This window comes from Onychomys torridus, chromosome 8 (genome assembly GCF_903995425.1).
Source record: "Onychomys torridus chromosome 8, mOncTor1.1, whole genome shotgun sequence".
Lineage (NCBI taxonomy): Eukaryota > Metazoa > Chordata > Mammalia > Rodentia > Cricetidae > Onychomys > Onychomys torridus.
In genome coordinates, this window is record NC_050450.1 from 9,285,488 (window position 1) to 9,303,166 (window position 17,679).

At 50.0% G+C, this 17,679-nt stretch overlaps 2 protein-coding genes across 4 annotated transcripts in view; one reads left to right on the forward strand and one right to left on the reverse strand.

Annotated features, from left to right (window-relative positions):
• Nucleotides 1-5,263, forward strand: part of Txndc11 (thioredoxin domain containing 11) — a 65,796-nt gene extending 60,533 nt beyond the window's left edge. For both annotated transcript variants that reach the window (XM_036195531.1, XM_036195532.1), the window contains one exon: nucleotides 4,524-5,263. In XM_036195531.1, coding sequence (XP_036051424.1) covers nucleotides 4,524-5,148 — 625 coding nt within the window. In that variant the 3' untranslated portion in view covers nucleotides 5,149-5,263. The remainder of the gene's footprint in view (nucleotides 1-4,523) is intronic.
• Nucleotides 5,264-5,951: 688 nt separating this feature from the next.
• On the reverse strand, nucleotides 5,952-13,941 carry Snn (stannin). 2 transcript variants are annotated; one of them, XM_036196074.1, is made up of 2 exons: nucleotides 13,795-13,941; nucleotides 5,952-8,296 (listed from the first exon to the last, which is right to left on the reverse strand). In XM_036196074.1, the coding sequence occupies exon 2, from the start codon at nucleotides 8,207-8,209 to the stop codon at nucleotides 7,943-7,945; it is 267 nt and encodes an 88-aa protein (XP_036051967.1). In that variant the 5' UTR covers nucleotides 8,210-8,296; nucleotides 13,795-13,941; the 3' UTR covers nucleotides 5,952-7,942. The 2 variants fall into 2 exon arrangements, with proteins under 2 accessions (XP_036051967.1, XP_036051969.1); XM_036196076.1 differs by lacking the exon at nucleotides 13,795-13,941 and adding an exon at nucleotides 13,059-13,267.
• Nucleotides 13,942-17,679: the final 3,738 nt, after the last annotated feature.

A 17,679-nucleotide genomic window follows, 5' to 3' on the forward strand; every position in this document is an offset into this window, starting at 1 on the left:
TAGCAGGGGGACCCCAGGATGACTGTGGCTTATAGTAAGTTTTGGTTTTATGTAATTGCTGGGCAAGCCTCAATCAAACATTTTACTATTAGGATAAGAATTTATACTATATCAAGCTGATAATAGAAAAATAAATAAATAAATAAATAAATAAATAAATAAATAAATAAATAAAAAAGATTACAGTCTCACATTGTTTCTCAAGCTGGTCTGAAACTCAGTATGTAACCCTGGGTGCTGAGATTAATGAAGGGTGCCACTGTGGTGATATATTGTGCATCACAATAAAACTTATCTGGGGGTCAGAGGATCGAGCCAGCCACTAGATTAAACATAGAGGCCAGACAATGATGGCACAAACCTTTAATCTTATCACTTGGGAGACAGTCTGGATCTCTGTGAGTTCAAGGCCACACTGGGAACAGAGCCAGGCATAATGGCACACTCCTTTAATCCCAGCACTTGAGATCTCACGCCTTTGCCTGGAAAGCACATGTGCCTTTAATCCCAGGAAGTGACATGGCTGGGTGGAGAATGGTACATAAGGTGTGAGGAGACAGGAACTAAGCAGCAGTTCAGCTAAGACCCTCATGGGTAAGACCCATGGAAACAGGATCGGCTGAGAAGTTGGCAAAGTGATGTTGGCTGTGGCTTGCTCTGCTTCTCTGATCTTTCAGCTTTCACCCTAATATCTGGCTCTGTTTTTTTTTTTTTTTTTTTTTGTTTTTAATTAATAAGACCTTATAAGATTCGTGTTACATCTCAAACAACAAGCCACCATTCCCAGATTAAAAGAACTACTTTTTGGAATCCATTTATAGATATGCTGTGTTCTAGCTACTTTATAAAAATGTATGAAAAAAAGTGTTTTAAAGGCCAACATTTGATCTTTAAAAAAAAAAAAAGTATACCCTGGGCAATGAGGGCATGTGCCTTTAATCCCAGCACTCAGGAGGCAGAAGCAGGCAGCTGAGTTTGAGGCTATCCTGGTCTACAGAGTGAGTTCTAGGATGGCCAGGGCTACACAGAGAAACCCTGAGTCAAACCCTCCCTCTCCCACCAAAAAAACAAAAACAAAAGAAAAAAAGAAAAGAAAAGAAAGAAAGAAAGTAACCAAGCATGTCACACTCACACTCTCACGATCCCAGTAGTTCAGGGAACAGAGATGAGGATCACAAGTTCAGGGTCAGCCTGGACCACATATTGAGTGAGACTCCTGTCTAAAACAAAACAGCTGTGACTCAGCTGGTAAGAGTTCTGGAGATGCAAAGGTGACAGAAGAGAACCAATTCCCATATCCCTCGACCGCCACAGGGTCACCATTGCAACTGTATACAAACACAAAATAAAATAAATGCAGTTTTAAAAAGGTGAATTTTTCTTTAAAAAAGGTGTGATGGCACAAACCTTTAATCACAATACTCAAGAGGCAGAGGCGGGCAGATCTGAGTTTATGGCCAGCCTGTTCTATATAGTGAGTTCCAGGCCAGCCAAGGCTACAGAATGCAACCCTGTCTCCAAAACCAAAACAACCAAAAAATGAATAAATGAATGAAAAGTATGAAAGCATTTTAGCATGACAGTTAACGGAACCATAGCATTGCCCCAAGACTTCAAAATAGCATTCTGCTTACCAGTCTCATTCTGTAAACATTTCTAGAGACATTCTGAGGTGTCTTACAGTTCTTCACAGGAATGGTGCATCTAAATTTGGCCCTAGAAGAGACAGGTCCATTGTTGCTTGATAGAGTGGCAGGCCTAACCATCCACTCTATAGTCATGCTGAGTGCTCCATGGGAAAATCTAATGTAAAGAGCACTTTCCAGGTTATTGATAAAAACAGCTGACATTGCAAACTCTGAAATTCTGTTTTCTGTTACCTGAAAGTTTTTAGGGTACTCCCCCCTCCCCTATAAACATTACATGGAGGGGGACATAATCTGTTTCTTTTATTGTTGTGAGATAGGATCTCACAGTATAGTCCAGGCTAGCTTCAAACTTCTAGTTATCTCTTGCTTTAGCCCTGCCTCCCCCCTCACTCCCCTTGAAAAGGTTTCTTTGTGTAGCCCCATCTGTCCTGGAACTCACTGTCCTCGAATTTGTAGACCAGGCTGACCTTAAACTTAGAGATCTGCCTGCTTCTGCCTCCCAAGTGCTGGGATTAAAGGCCTGTGCCACCATGCCCAGCCTTGCCTCAGCCTCCTAAGTGCTTGGGTTACAAATGTGAGTTACCATGCCCAGTTTGGCATATCTGATTTAATTCTCTTGTGATTTTTTTTTTTTAATAGGAAAAGGGTTACATATTAATAAAACAACTTTTGTCATTTTTAGGTGTTTGGCTTCTGGCTTTGTGTGGAATGAATGTCCAGGTTTTTTAATTAGTGCATTCTTTTCCCATTTTTGTTATTTTGTCTTTTTTCTCAGAGCTGAGGACCAAACCCAGGGCCTTGCACTTGCTAGGCAAGCGCTCTACCACTGTGTCTCTTTTTCCATTTTTAACTTTCTTTAATTTTATTAATTTATTTTGGTTTCTTCTTTAGACAGAGTGCCTTGGCTGGCCTGGAACTGCTACATAGACCAGGCTTAGCCTCAAATTCATAGAGACTCACCTTCTCTGTTTCCCTAGTGCTGTGATTAAATGTATGAGTCATCACACAAGTCTTTTTAATTAAAAAAAAAATATATATTATTTCTGGCCAGGCGGTGGCAGCGCACGCCTTTAATCCCAGCACTCGGGAGGCAGAGCAAAGCAGATCTCTGTGAGTTTGAGGCCAGCCTGGGCTACCAAGTGAGTTCCAGGAAAGGCGCAAAGCTACACAGAGAAACTCTGTCTTGAAAAAACAAAACAAAACAAAAGATTATTTCTTTGTAAATGTTTTTTTTTTTAAGTTATTTTTATTTTATGTATGTGCATTAGTGTTTTGGTTGCTTGTATGTCTGTGTGAGGGTGTCAGATCCCCTAGAACTGGAGTTACAGACAGGTGTGAGCTGCTGTGTGTATGCTGGGAATTGAACCTAGGTCCACTGGAAGCGCAGTCAGCCCTGTAAATGGGTGCTTTGCCTGCATTTATGTCAGTACAGCATGTGTGTGCAGTGCCTTCAGAGGCCAGAAAAGGGAATCAAATCCCCTGAGGGTAGAGTTACAGTTGTGAGCTACCATGTGGGTACTGGGAATTGAATGTGGGTCCTCTGAAAAAGCAGCCAACACTCTTAACCACTTAGCTATCTCTCCAGCCCCGAATTGGTACATTAAGGAACCATGGTTTTGTTTTGTTTTTGTTTTTCTCATTTTTGAGACTTAGCCTCACTATGTAGCTGAGGCTTGCTTCAAGCTTGTGATCTTCCTGCCTGGGGGATTATAAAGGTATGGACAGCACCTGGTTAAAAATGCAACTTTTTTTTTTTTTTTTTTTTTTTGGTTTTCTGAGACAGGGTTTCTCTGTGCAGCTTTGCGCCTTTCCTTGAACTCACTTGGTAGCCCAGGCTGGCCTCGAACTCACAGAGATCCGCCTGTCTCTGCCTCTCGAGTACTGGGATTAAAGGCGTGTGCTGCCACTGCCCCGCAAAAATGCAATTTTGAAAAAGCTAATGTTGAATATCCACTTAACTCATTTAACCCTTATAACAGCTTTCTGAGGCACATGACAGTCTTATCCACATTTTACAGAGCCCACACCACTTGTCTGAGAACACTCTGCCTTTGGGTTCTTATCAGCTGCATTCCTTTACTCTCTGAGAGTGTTGATTTCTGTATGTTGATTAGCCTCAGGCAGAACTGTAGAAAGTAGTGTTTTAAGTTATGGTAGCTAGATTGTGTATGCACGGGTAGACATACCCATAAGAGAAACTCTGGTGGCTGGACACTTAAATGACAAGTTCTAAAAAGGACCTTTCTGAATCAGAGCATGGAACAAAGACATAGGGACGGGCCCCTTTGAATGTCACCAAACTCACTTCTGTGGCTGGAATTCATCTTAGTCCCTTGGTTGGTCCATTTGCCAGTAATACCTGTCCAGGTATGAGCCCAGTGTCCCCAGCCTGGGGTACAGTCCCTGCCAGCCAACAATACTTTATGCTATAGATACTGTGCATTAAGTATATGCTATTACTGGCTTTTTGTTTGTTTGTTTTTTCAGTTTTACTGAGCACTGTTACAAGCCATGGTAACAGAGGACAGCCCTATTCCAGGACTGATCACCAACCATTGTAGATCAGACAGATTCTTCCTCCTTCCCAATTCACTGGCTTTGTGCTTAGGTATGAGCATGCTTGTCTGAAAGTTGAGTACGGACACTCGAGTTCTATTCTCAGGAACAGACAAACACTTTAAGTCAAATTTCATTACAATGGAAGTGCAAGTCTGTGGAGTACCTCAGCTCCAGAGACCTGCTTGCATGGGCAACACTTCTTTTCAATAATAACTCAGCAGAGTGGCCAGAGTGGCCAGCCTGACATCAAGTCCCATTTGTCTCTGCATTGTGCCTATTGAGACCTTCACTTTTGATTTTTTCCTTCCTTTCCAGAAAGGACCTAAGTGTGAAATACCCTGGAGACCTCCCCATCACCCTTCCAAATCTGCTGAGGTTCATTCTGCATCACTCAGACCCTGCCTCTGCCCCTCAGGACCTTGGCATCAGCCCTCCTACCCAAGAATGTGTCCAGAGCAAGGCAGTCCTGCAGCGTGAGCACATCTCTCATGTGGAGAATGCCATGCAGAAGCTAAGATCTGAGATGAGCAGCCTACGCCGCACACAGGAGAAGGTAGAGGGCCGGCTCTTTAGTGCCCGCAGGGATGGTCACCGCCTGCTGCGACGACAGCGTGCTCTGGAGCAACAGCACAGGTTGCTCCGTCGCCACAGCCAGAAACTGCAGGCCCTATATGTGCAGAAGGCCCGTGAGCTCCAAGAGCTGGCCAGTGCCTCAGAGACACCCCTCCCCGAGCACTCATGGCTCAAGATCCTTGTGGCCACTATGGAAAGGGAACTGGAGGGCCAGAGTGGAGCTAAGGAACCAGCCCCTCTGGAAAAGGCTCGCCCCAACCACTCTAAGCCCATGGGTGCTACCCAGTTACCTGGTGACACCCCTCCACCTTCTACCACCAGCTCCGCTCTGGCATCAGAGAGGAAGCATGAGAACAGGACAGACTAACTTTTGAGTGAGATGAAGGAATCGGAGGTGAAAACTGTACATTGGGAGCATACTTATGCAAATTTTATTGAGATTTATTGTAAATAAAGATTTTCTCAGTGGTCTAGAAAATGAACTTGAATGTCAGTCAGCATTCATTGATCAGGAATGGCATCCCTTCCCTTCCACTTATTGCACAAACTTGGTAGCTTTGAGACACAACAGTAGCACAGTCCATTTGAAGATTTATCTAGGAAAGTCAGTCTTGCTTCAGTGGCTGAGCCTTGGCATTCCTGCCTGCTCCCCAGGATGAAAGGCTAGCTTCTTACTCATCAGAAGACCTCACCACAAAGGTTGCACTATTGAGAAAGAATCTGAAGAGACATCATAACTTATTAACCATTGGAGTGTATGGCTCTGGTGTACACTTAAAAAACAACGAAGGTAGCCAGTGGTCAACAAGGACAGGGAAGACCTGTGTGGTTGTTCACTAGTTCTGTAGGCGTTTCATTTTTCTCCCTATGACCTCTACCAGCGCCCCACAGTGCCTGAAGTTACTCTGCAATCCATCCCACTCTGGATGGGCTGACTCAAATGCCAAAGACCTCCCTGGCAACTGGGGAGACAGGAAGCTCCCCGAAAGTGTATCTGATAAGAATGTGATATCTGAATCCACCACCAGGTTGAAAGGAATCCCCAGGGGAGTCTTGGCCCTGGAGGAGATGGGAATGGAGGGGAGGGGATGGGGGGAGGGTGGGGGCTGGGGCGGGAGGGGGGAGGACAGGGGAACCCATGGCTGATGTGTAAAATTAAAACACAAATATAATAATAATAATAATAATAATAATAATAATAATAAAATCTAAAAAAAGAGAATGTGATATCTGAGAAAGAGAAGTGTCACTAGCATAGTAAAAGCTGCAACATGTCTGACTGGAGTGATTTGAGCATTTCTGGGAGCCAGGCTCACACTGAAGCCTAGATCAACCTGTTCTTGGATTAATGGGTGGTGGAGCTAAAGGATCATCATTATATAGGCTGCTGGCTGCCAGGAGAATCAGAGGTAGAAAGCTGAAGTGGGGTGAGAATGGATCAAAACCCCCAGCCTCTGCCAGATCCTTTCATACCTCCTGTTCACCTCTTAGACCTGAAGGGTCACTGCTTTCAGGTCCAGCACGCATCAAGCTATCTTAAGCTGCCTCTGCCAGTGGCCAGTCTACCCCTCACTACCTCTTCCATGACTTAGTTATCTCACCAGGGTCCAAGAGTTTAAGCTGTTCTTACTGCAGCAGCCCACCAGAGGTATCTCACTCCTACCTTCACAAATGTCCTTCCAGCTGTCTCCCCTCACCTAGAGCTGTTCCTTAACATTGATACACACAGCCCCGCTTTGAGGCATACACTGCGAAAAAGTGTCCCCTACAGCTCCTCCCTCGGAGTTCCAGAGAATGGATTAGTTTCACATGCATTTTAAAGCTGTCTCCAGCCTGGCCTGAAGCTCTCTGCTTCCTGCCCATTGGTGTGCTGGCCAATCCAGGGCTGGCCACTTATTCATCACCAAAGATGCCAGCACATTCGTGTTTTCGTCATAATGGTTTAGAATGCACTTACAGTGGTGGGATTAACATCTAAGCAAGTTTATAGGCATGGACTTAAAGGATATCCCGGAGATACATGCTGCTGGCTCCCTTCCCTGAATTTGAATCCTGGTAGCTGTTGTAAATGCATATGTACACACTAGAAATGATCTTATATAACACATAGTGCCATTAGAGCTGGGGCGGGGGCTCTGTCTACAAAGCTCCGTGGATCAAAGTGAAACCCAATACCCAGCCAGTAGGCAGTCATTGGAGAGGAAAGGAAGCTCACTTATGAAAAGGTGGGAACAAAACAACAAAAAACCAAATCGCCCATACCCCCCACCCCCACTCCAGTGCAGAAAATATTAAATACAAAAACAAAACCTTGCTTGCTTGGGCCAACTGCATTTCAGACTTCAAGAAGCCACCAAAGGCTCTGGTGTTCCGTGAGGACCAGAGCAGGATCTGCAAGGCCTGTGCTGAAGGGGATGTACTGGGCATGCTCAAGACCAAAGGGCAAGAGACTGCTCTGCTAAGCTGCCTGGCAGCCCTCAGGACTCGGGGGACTCGTCCGTCCGTCACAGGCTTCCAAACAAATGCAGCAGCTTCCTTGCAGTGACTGCCATTCAACAAAGCTGAAGCTATCAAGGGAGGGGTGTGGTTTTTCTTCTACCCATTACTAACCAAGCAGAAGTCGCCCAAGCACCCAGCTGCTTAGCCCTTCACTTCCTTTCCATCCACACAGATAAACCTCCGTGAGCCCTGCCAAGGGCCCTGGGGCCTGACCAGTCAAAGACCCTCCACGGTCATGCCTCAGCTCACCGTGAGTACAGTCATCAAGCCAGCCCCACAGGCTCTATGTGGTATTTTAAAAAATCAGCCCAACGGCTTAAGCACGTGCTTCTGGGCCTATTTACAGTTCACAGGTTGGTGAGTTCACGCATTACAGTAGTAGCTCCATCAAAAACAGGCTCAGCTAAAACATTCAAGTAACAAAAGCGCTAAGGGGCCATGAGCCCCAGCAAGGTCAGGTCTGCCCACTGCCTGCAATGGGCAGCCCCACCAGGAGGCTGAAGGGGAGGCCAGGAACAGCCAGGACCTGCAGTCAGTGCATGCGATGATGAAGCCCGAAGAGACCGTGCCAGCAAGCCTCTCTCACATAGCATCATGTCTGCTTCTGCCCTCTCGGTGCTTCTGGGCTGGCCACAAAGGAACCAGGGCCTTCACAGCCCAGCTCAGCCATGCACTTCTGGGCCACTGGTGGTCACCAACTTGGCCTTTCTTTCCACGCATGGCCCCTTGGCAGAGTACTGCACCAGTAGAAAGGGCTCCTTTGTCTCACCATCACCCACGATGCTCTCCTCGTCCTCTGACTGGCTGATGCGCTGCAGCCGCAGGTAGCACCAGCAGCCCAGGATCAAGGCCCCCAGGGCAGCAATGGCGATGAGGATGACAATGACTGTGACCACCCCTGTAGTGGGGCTGTGGTCCATAATAGACATGGTCAGTGCTTGGAGGGGCTTCTCTGGTGGAAAGTCCTTGGTGTGGCTGGCTCAACAAGGCTGGAATTCGAGCTGCACAGGACAATCCTGAAAGACAAAGCCAGGAAAGACTATACCAGGGGCTTAGCTGGGGACTCAGCCACCCAGTTGGCCCTTGCTGGGGTCTGTTTTTAAGTTCGTGAACTCAACTGGTCCGGCTCTCGCTCGACCCAGTGACAACCGTGGGATTTCCTTTCCACTGTGTCTGCCCAGATGCTCACCCACCCTACTTCCCCCAGCTACTTTTGACACCCAGGTGTTTCCGCTGTCAGTAAGTCACTCTGAGAGAAAGGGAAATGGGCACCATGACAGTTGAGGCAGAGGCCGTAAGAGGACTGGCCACTGATCTGGTCTCTTGTTGAAGGCACACATTTTTTTTTGTTTGTCTTTCAACTGTCTCCCTCTGAAGCCCAGGCTATCTCACTCATGATTCTCTGGCCTTAGCCATCTGAGCCTTTAGGATCCCAGGCCTGAGCCACCATGCCTAGCTGGAGGTGGACACTCATGTCCAGTAACCACTAGTCCAGGGAGCTAGAGAGGAAGGGTCCAAAATAGAGAAACAGCATAGCCCCTGTGAGGGTCAGGTAACACGTAATGTCTCAGCCTTCTTGGACCCATGTAAAAGGTCACAACTGCCAACAGCTTTTGTCCTGTGGAGCCACAGCTGATCTGTGAAGACCCTGGTTTTCAGGAAGCCTGTGGATGTAGGGTGGACAAGCAAAAGTGAAGCAGGTCCTGGAAGACATAGGTACTGGGGAAGCTTCAGGGAAGGCAGGAGGGGTGGAGCAGCTGGCTCCTGTCTGTATGTCGCTTGGCATCTAGTACAGGAGCCAGATTACCAAGAGGTCAACACTCCCAAATGTCTGTCCAGGTATGGTCACATCAGAAGCACAGATGTAACTGGACGGGCAGGTAAGCTTCAGGGAAGCCACACTGGCAGGAACAGCATTCATGGCAGGGGAACAGTACTGCTAGCGCTCGGAAGGCAGGAGGGAGAACCTGGGGCATCATCCTGTTAGGAGTGGTAACAGGAAGTGAGTGCCAGCTGGTTCAGGCATGCTGAGGGAGTGATGCCAGGCCATGGAGAGCTGAGATGTTCTTAGCTACGGGACCTCAGACAACTCTGTATCACAGAGCCCAGTTCTCATCTGTAGACAAGGTTTTGAGTGGCAAAGGAGAAGGAGACCGTGGGATACACAAGGCCTGTAGAATCTGGACTCCAGTCTCTAGGTGGTACCCCAAAGCCCAGTCTGCCACTGCCCCCAGGATCAGGGCTTTGCTACTGTGACCTCCGAGCAGCTGAATCCAGCAGTGTCTCAAGGTCTCCCACTTTCTTAGTAATGCCAATTAGTAATGAACTTCAGTGTGGTTAGAGGAATGAAGGTGCCAGAGGAGTGTTCTGCACAGGCCAGGCACAACTTCCACTGAATGAGACTTGAATGTCCAAAGTCTACATACTCATCTACATACTCAGGTAGACAGTACAGGAAGATTCTCCCTCCAAACAGGATGGAACTTGCTGTGTCCTTGAACAATAATCCCCTTCATTAGAAATGACTCTCACTCAGCCACGGAGGCTGCCAGGGGTCAAGTCCGCCTCAAGGTCACAGGCAGCCGAATCAATGCCCGGGAGTGTCCAGGACCAAGGAGGCCCTGTAACTGAGGAGTACCACCTTCATCCCCTGCACCAACTCTGCAGGGAAGCTCCAGGCAGGGGAGGGGCAGCATCCTCTGTTTCTCAAACTTTGTGCTCTCTAGAGTCTGAGCTGCCTGGGTCCCACTCAACTGGCTGGCTGTCCACTCTTGGAATCACAGCACACAGGATATGCTCAAGTGCTTTTAGTGACTGACATTAGTGTCCCCATTCCTGCTCAAAGCTCCCCAGCCTTGTGCTCTCCAGTATCCTCCTGGGCCCAGGCCTCTGCCTCCACAGTTCCTTTTACCCAGGATGCTCCATTCCCTAACTTTTGATCACCAGATCTCAACTAGGGGCAACTGTGCACCTGACCACACCTGGTAGGCAGAGTCCAGGGATTCTGTTCAACACCCTTCAAGGTATAGGACAGTCCCCCAAACCTCAACAAAGAATAGCCTAGCCCCAAATGGCACCCACATGGAGGTGGAGGAAGAAACTGACCTAGTTTCCTTCCGTTAACTCCAGGAAGGAAGCCTCTACAACCAGAAAGCCTAGGAAGTTCTCTCCCCTGGCATGGCCACCGAGCCCCTAGCCTTCCCCCATCCCCAGAGCTGCATGTCCAAAGAGTGCTCTGCTTGCTCCGTAGCCTGGCACCTACCTACCCTGTCAACATCAATTCCCACAGCCCACGCAGCCAGACCTGGCCTGTGGCCTCTGCCTAGTCCTATGGGCTTCTTTCTTTTTTCATATACCAAGTGTTTCCTGAGAAGTGATCTAAACCTGACACAGTGGCCTCAGAAGGGGGTACTCCTGAGGTTGTCTCACCCTCTGCTGGAAGCCTGGCTACCCATGCCTTCTAACCAGACCTATGGCTACCTCTTTCCTTAGTACTGGACTGGGAACTTTCTCAGAGGTAACTCTTGAGGCTGCTTCCAGGACTCCAGGTACTGCCTCTTCCCACACTGCCCAGCCTGAACCCCCTACACACACCCCAGTCTTGCCTATGGCTCTCTGCTATCTGCAGGTCTCCTGGTTTAGGGAGTGTTTCCCTGGCTGTTATCTCCTGACCTGTGGCCTCCAGAGAGTCTAAGAAAAGGTCACTGTCCCTCATGTTCACAGCCATGCCTCACTACCCTACAATGATACACAGTGGGTGCTCAGTAAAAGCTGGCTGAGTGTTCCAAGCCTGTGGTGGTAAGTTAAAAGAGATCTAGCTCTCATGGGGATCAACCAGAGCACCCTAGTCCTGAGCCAGCTCCCTAACTCCACCTACTCTACCTACTCCCCCAGACTCCTAAGCACAGGTCCCTATGCCTGCCAGCAGCCTTTGGGAAAAGAGGATGTAAGCCAAGCTCAGGCAGGGGCAAGGCATGGCAGTGGTCTGATCCCAAACAGGAATACTAAAATAGTGGTTCTCAACTTTCCCAATGTTGTGATCCTTTAATATAGCTCCTCGTGTTGTGGTGCTAACAACCATAACATTATTTTCATTGCTACTTCATAACTTAAGTTTGCTATTGTTATGAGTAGTAATATAAATATGTTCTTTCCTATGGTCTTAGGCAACCCCTGTGAAAGGGTCATTAGACCCTCAGAGGGTCATGACCCATAAGTTAAGAACCACGGAGTAAACTCTTCATGCTTGGGGCAGGCAAGGGTGGCAGTAAAGAAGCAGAGTCCAGAGGAAGCTGGCACACCCTGCACCTGGCTAGTGCAACCCTCTGCACACCACTGACCTCCATTTCATCCACCAAGGCCCATGGGTCTGTGCAAAACACAGCCCAGTTGAGGACAATCCCAGGAGTACCTCAGAGCAATTACACCCCAATCCACCTTGTCTCTTCACTTGCCTTGACCATGTTATTCTGTGGATGAGCAAACTGAGACCTGGGGTCAGCTAGAGCACAGGCCCTACCCTGTCCCTTGTTGGAAGCATCAGCATTGAGAACTTCTAGGTAAGCACTGGTCAGCACGGACCTGGGTATTCCACAGCACCCCCATTTGAAATGCTTGAGAAATGTTGGGCCTGGTGTCTCAAGGCCCAGAGCAAATAACACATAGTGTGACTTCTGGGCAGCGGTCTCCTCTAGGAGACTCTCTTCTGGGACTTCCTTGGTGATGGTCTCTATTACCCCTACCTCTTCATGGGATCCCCAAACTCACTCTTCACCCCACCATTCATGCTCAGCCCAGAGGGCACATCAGGCAACAGGGAAAGCTGAGTCCCCTCTCCACTCCACAACAGACTGTTCCTGATGACCTCCCTTCCCTCCTGTGATCCCTTGTACCCCAAGGCACAGACCCAATGTCACAAATAGCCTCTTCTCTGGGGACACTGGCTGCCTGCTCCTCACTTAACTGAGCACACCACGAGTGCTGCTGAACTCAGCTGTGCTCTACTCCACCCGAAGCCTCCACTTCCTGGGGCACTCCAAAGGAGCAAGAAACATTGCCTGTTTTCAGGGCCAGCTAGTGCCCAGGAGCTTCCAGTACTGTCCCACCTTCCAACAAAGCCACCTGCCAAGTATCCTCTTTGGGGACCCCAGGCCAGAAGTATTTCCTGCTCCAGGTTCTGTTCTGCCAAACCCCAGCAGGCAGCATCACAGAGGGCTTCTGCCATCCAGGAGCTTTGATAAGGATAACAGCATCGGAAGGAGAGCTAACATCCAGCATGGCTGTGTCCACTGTCCCCTCACCCTCCTCCACCTTCCCCTCTAGAAGAGAAACCTGCTCCAGATGCCACACCACTGCCAGATCTTATGGCAGGAGAGGAGCAGAGGGCTGAGAAGTTTGGAGACTGCCCCAAGGTCAGTTGCAGTCTCATGGTCCAGGCCTGAGTCCTGGGCCTCCTCTGTAAATCACTTGCGGGGCGCTCTTCAGGATCCCATTGAGCCATACAACTTTGGTAGTGATACAATAGCAGATGCTGAAAAAGTTCCTTGGTGTCGAACGCTTGAGCTCAACATCGCATGTAGATCTCTCCAAAATTTCTGCCTCAGAACAGTCCTAGAGTTGAGTTACTACTCTTTCCACTTGACAAATACAGCTTAGAGAGGTTAAGTCAGCTGCCCAAGGTCACACAGCTTAAAAGTGGATGTGCAGTTATTCAATCCAGGCAGTCTGGATCCTAAATTACCAATTGCAAACCTGATTCTAAAACGTCATCTACCTCACCTGTCTGCTCTCTCCTGGAGGCTGAGAGCAGTGAATCGGTGCCTGACCTCTTCCTAGGAGCTAGTCTAGGTGACCTGGGCCGAGGACTAGACACCGATGACAAGCGCCCCAGCAGCTCCCGCGTGCAAAGCGCGGGCGACGTGCAGGCGCGGTGCCAGGCGACTCCGTGTCTCCCCCACTACAGAAGGAGCAAGGCGAGGAGTGAGGGAAGCAGGGGCCCTTTCAGGGGGCGACAGCTGCGGAGGAAACGACAGCAGAAGAGACAAATCAACTCCGCCTGACCTGGGTTTTTATTTGGGGGAAGGGGGGACAGACCAGGAGTCAAGCCCACGCCGCGCAGTCACTGCCGACGGGATCGAGAACAAACGCTGCGGCTCAGCCTCAGTTTCCCCATTGACAAAACCGATTCCAGATGTTCCCTGGGCCCCCATCCCCCTTGATCCCATCTTGACCATACTGGGACTCTGCCAGGAATCCCGTCAAGACTGGGAGTGAGTGTTCGGGGCAGCCCGGAGGATCCGCGCAGGGCGCAGAACCGCGGGGTAGTGGAGAGGGAGAGACGCCCCGCCGAGCAGCCTCCGCCCCCTACCGCCTTCTTTGTCCGGATCGCACCGCGGAGGACAAAGAGCCCCCGCCCGCGCGCGGCGTCCGCGGCGCCGACCCGTCAGCGCCGCACCCCGGCCCATCCGGCGCGTCCCTTCCCCCTCATCCGCCTGCCCTGCCCGGTCCTGCTCACCATGTCGCGGCCCGCAGTCCAGCACAATCTGCCAGCAGCAGCCTCGCTGCCCGGCTCCGCCCGCGCGATAGCCGGGCCCGGCCGCCGCGCAGGAGCTAGACGCCAGAGCCAGATCTGCGGCGGGCGGGGCGCTCCGGCTCCGCCCAGGCCGGGGGCGGGGCGCTCCAATGCAGCCAACGGGAGACCGCACTGGGACGACGGGGCGGAGCAGGAGGGGAGGGGTGGAGTCACGTGCGTTGAGGGGGTGGGGGCCCGCGGCGCGCCGGTTTGGGGGTAAGCGGGGAGGGAACCGCAAGCAGCGGAGGGGGATGAGAAAGGGTGCTGGGCGCCTGGCGAGTCCGCGAGCTGGGGCGGGCGGTGGGCAGCTGGGCTTCTGTGCGCGCCTTTTGGGTGCCGGCGGTATTGGGCCTGCTCCTGGAGTCCTTTTTGTGAGAGTAATCTCAGCCCAGCGACAGAGGGAAACTGAGGCTCACAACAGGTAAGAGTATGGCACACTGTCCCAAGGTTGCAGGCACAGGCAGAGTTGAATGACTCTGCTTTGGAAAGGAGCTGGCTGTTCTTTTTTGGTTAATCCCATCATTATCCATCCGTACATTCATCCACCCACCCATCCGCACCGGTGTCAGCTACAAGCCAGACAAACAAGGTCCCTGTTTGCAGAGCTGCAGACTGGGGCGCGTTCTTTTAATATAACTTCTTAGTTAAGACGCCAAGTGCCATGCTTTGTTCAGCCCGCTCATCAAATCAAAATAACCCCAAATAAAAATGTATCATCCCATTTGACATTAGGAACTCAAGGCTCCGAAAGGCTTAAATACTACCGATGTACTCTTGTGGAGGCCACACATAACTAGCTAGGAACACAGAGGCGCTAACTGGTGTAGTGACTGCCCCCAAGAAGAGAGTCCAGGGAGAGGATAGGACACTACATGGTGGCCACCTGGAACTCCTAAGAGGCCCACGGTACTCCCGAAAACAGGAAGGGACAACTTGGTCGGGGCAGATCAGGCTGGGGTCTCCTGGTAGCTAGGAGTCCAGGGGCTGCTAACTTTCTTTCCCAGATTCACACGGAAGGTCCTGCACACAAGCTGAGATCACCAAACTGTTTCCTACCTCCCATCTTTGGCCCATGCCATTTCTTTCTTTCTTTCTTTCTTTCTTTCTTTCTTTCTTTCTTTCTTTCTTTCTTTCTTCCTTCCTTCCTTCCTTCCTTCCTTCCTTCCTTCCTTCCTTCCTTCCTTCCTTCCTTCCGTTTAAGATTTGTTTATTTATTATGTATACAGAAGAGGGCGCCAGATCTCATTACAGATGGTTGTGAGCCACCATGTGGTTGCTGGGAATTGAACTCAGGACCTCTGGAAGAGCAGTTGGTGCTCTTAACCTCTGAGCCATCTCTCCAGCCCCAAGCAGATGGTTTTTTTGTTTTTTGAGCTGAGGATCGAACCCAGGGCCTTGTGCTTGCTAGGCAAGTGCTCTACCACTGAGCTAAATCCCCAACCCGCCATTTCTTTTATCTTGAACATTCTTCCACATCATCTTTTAGATCTCAGCTCTCATGCCCTTGCTCTGGAGGCTTCTATTTCCCCACTCAGTAGACTCTCCTGTCCATTGTGAAATTGTGTTTTCCAAGGGGTGTCTGATTAACTTTTGGTCTCTATTTCAGGACGAAGACTGTGCTATCCACTGATGAGTGTACGAAACAGTCAGTGTACAGTAGGTTCTTTTTTGTTTTGCTTGTCTGAGACAGGGTCTTACTATGTAGCTCTGGCCGTTCTGGAACTCGCTCTGTAGACCAGCCTGGCCTTGAACTCAGAGACCTGACTTACTCTTGTCTCCTGAGTGCTGGGATTAAAGGCATGCACTACCACTTGGCTACAGTAGGCTCTTGATAAAATATATTAAATGAGCTAGGCAGTGGTGGCACAAGCCTTTAATCCCAGCACTCAGGAGGTAGAGGCAGGTGGATCTCTGTGAGTGTGAGGCCAGTCTGGTCTACAAAGCAAGTTCCAGGACAGCCAGGGATACCCAGAGAAGCCCTGTTTTAGAAAAAAGAAAGAAAGAAAAAAAAAAAAAAATGGAAGGGCTAGCTTTGCTGCTGAAGGAGACCAGACTGAGGAGGTGAGCTGGGTTTAAGCAAGAATGGAGCCCAGATTCAGAAGGAAGCAGGGTTCTAGGCCAGCTGCCCATAGGCCAGAGCCAGGGGCCTCGGAACAGCTCCTGTCTACTGATCTTCCCATCGTTGTCCTCAGAGCTCCTGCCCTATGAACCGTGTGAACCATGGCTGGCGGTGCACAGGAAGGAGGCAGGTTCTTTCCCCAAGCAAGGCCAGGGTCTTCGGTATTGACCTTAGGTGGCCAAGAGCTCATTAGTGGTCTAGGCCTGAAGTGTGCAGGTTCGGAGCTCCAGAGACTGGCAGGGAGATGGACAGGGAGGCAGAGGTGTGATGGAAAGGACATGTTGAGAGGTCAGCAGCGTAACACAGAAATGACGTGGTCTTCTCTGCTTCAAATCTAGTCTTGCCTCCTGGAGGGCTTTGGAAAAGCAGCCCTAGCCTCACTTTTCCTCATCTGAAAAATGGGGACAACAGCAAGGTAGACCTCACAGAGTTGGGAACAGGGGAGGAATTCCTCCCTGCACACTGGCATCTTAGTAACAGGGTGGGTTTAGAGGAGACACAGATGTCCCCTTTTGGATCTTGGGTCAGTGACTTTACCTCCCTGAGCCCTGGCTTCCTCATCTTTGTGCTGAGTCTCACGCGTCCCAGTACTGGAGATGGGGAGAACGGCAGTGGCTGGCAGTAGCCCAGAATTGCTCAGACTACTTCACTGTTGGTAACAGTAATAAGCATGAGATTTTAAAGTGGCAGGCTGGGGATGTGGCTTGCCTAGCATTCAAGAAGCCTGGGTTCCATCCGCAGCACTGCCTAAAGAAAACACAGCAGCACATTCCTGTAATACCAGCATTTGGGAGCTAGAGGCAGAGGCTCAGGTTCATCCTCAGCTACATGTTGAGTTTGAGGCCAGCCTGGGCTACATAAACCCCCCAAAAAAGTGGCAAACACTTAGGTAGGTAGAACTTACCACGAGTTGACTCCTTTCCTAAGCACTGCAGCTTCCCAAACTCAGCTGCCTCTGCACAGACAGGAAACAGACACATAGGTGCATGCCTCAAAGTCACCCAGGGGAGTGCGTCACAGTGCGGATGTTTCAGTAGCTGTTTGATCCTGAGCTTCTGCTTGTTCTGTTTGGTTTGGTTTGGTGTTGAAGACAGGTCTCGCTAGGTAGCCCTGGCTGTCCTGTAATTCACTATGTGGACCAGGCTGGCCTTAAACTCACAGAGATCTGTCTCTGCCTCCCAAGTGCTGGGATTAAAAGCGTGGGCCACCACTGCCCATCTGATATTTATTATGAGCTCCCAGGAGGTATTGATCATGTGGGAACCACACTTTGAGCAGTCAGGGGCTGTCAGCTACGGAAGGTGACAGGCAGTAGGCATCCTGCCTGTGGTTAAGCCCGCATGGCCAGCTGGGAGCCCTGCGCTTGTAACTGTGAACCTAACTACTTGTCCTGTACCCTAGCTTTTTCCTCCCGACAAGCAGGCAGGAAGTCTTGCTCTGCTCCTGCAACCCATTTCCTCTTGTCCCTTCTTCCTCCATGGTGACATGTGGCTCAGGGTCTTCCCAGTGGGACTGGCTGGAGGTTCTCAGATTTTCATTAACAAGAAAGATAATTAAGGGCTTGCTGGGGCCCAGCTGGGCCTGCTTTAGGCCAGTCTGGCCCTGTGCCCACTTTCTCAGTGTTCCAGAGGCACTGGGACAAGAAGGAGCTTGTTGGGGTTGGGAGTAAAGAGTCCTCAACTAGCCTCAGAGGAGACACCCTGCAGCTG

Excerpts from the sequence above, each read along its gene's own strand:
- Snn (XM_036196074.1), bottom strand. The coding sequence starts at position 8,209 with ATGTCTATTATGGACCACAGCCCCACTACAGGGGTGGTCACAGTCATT.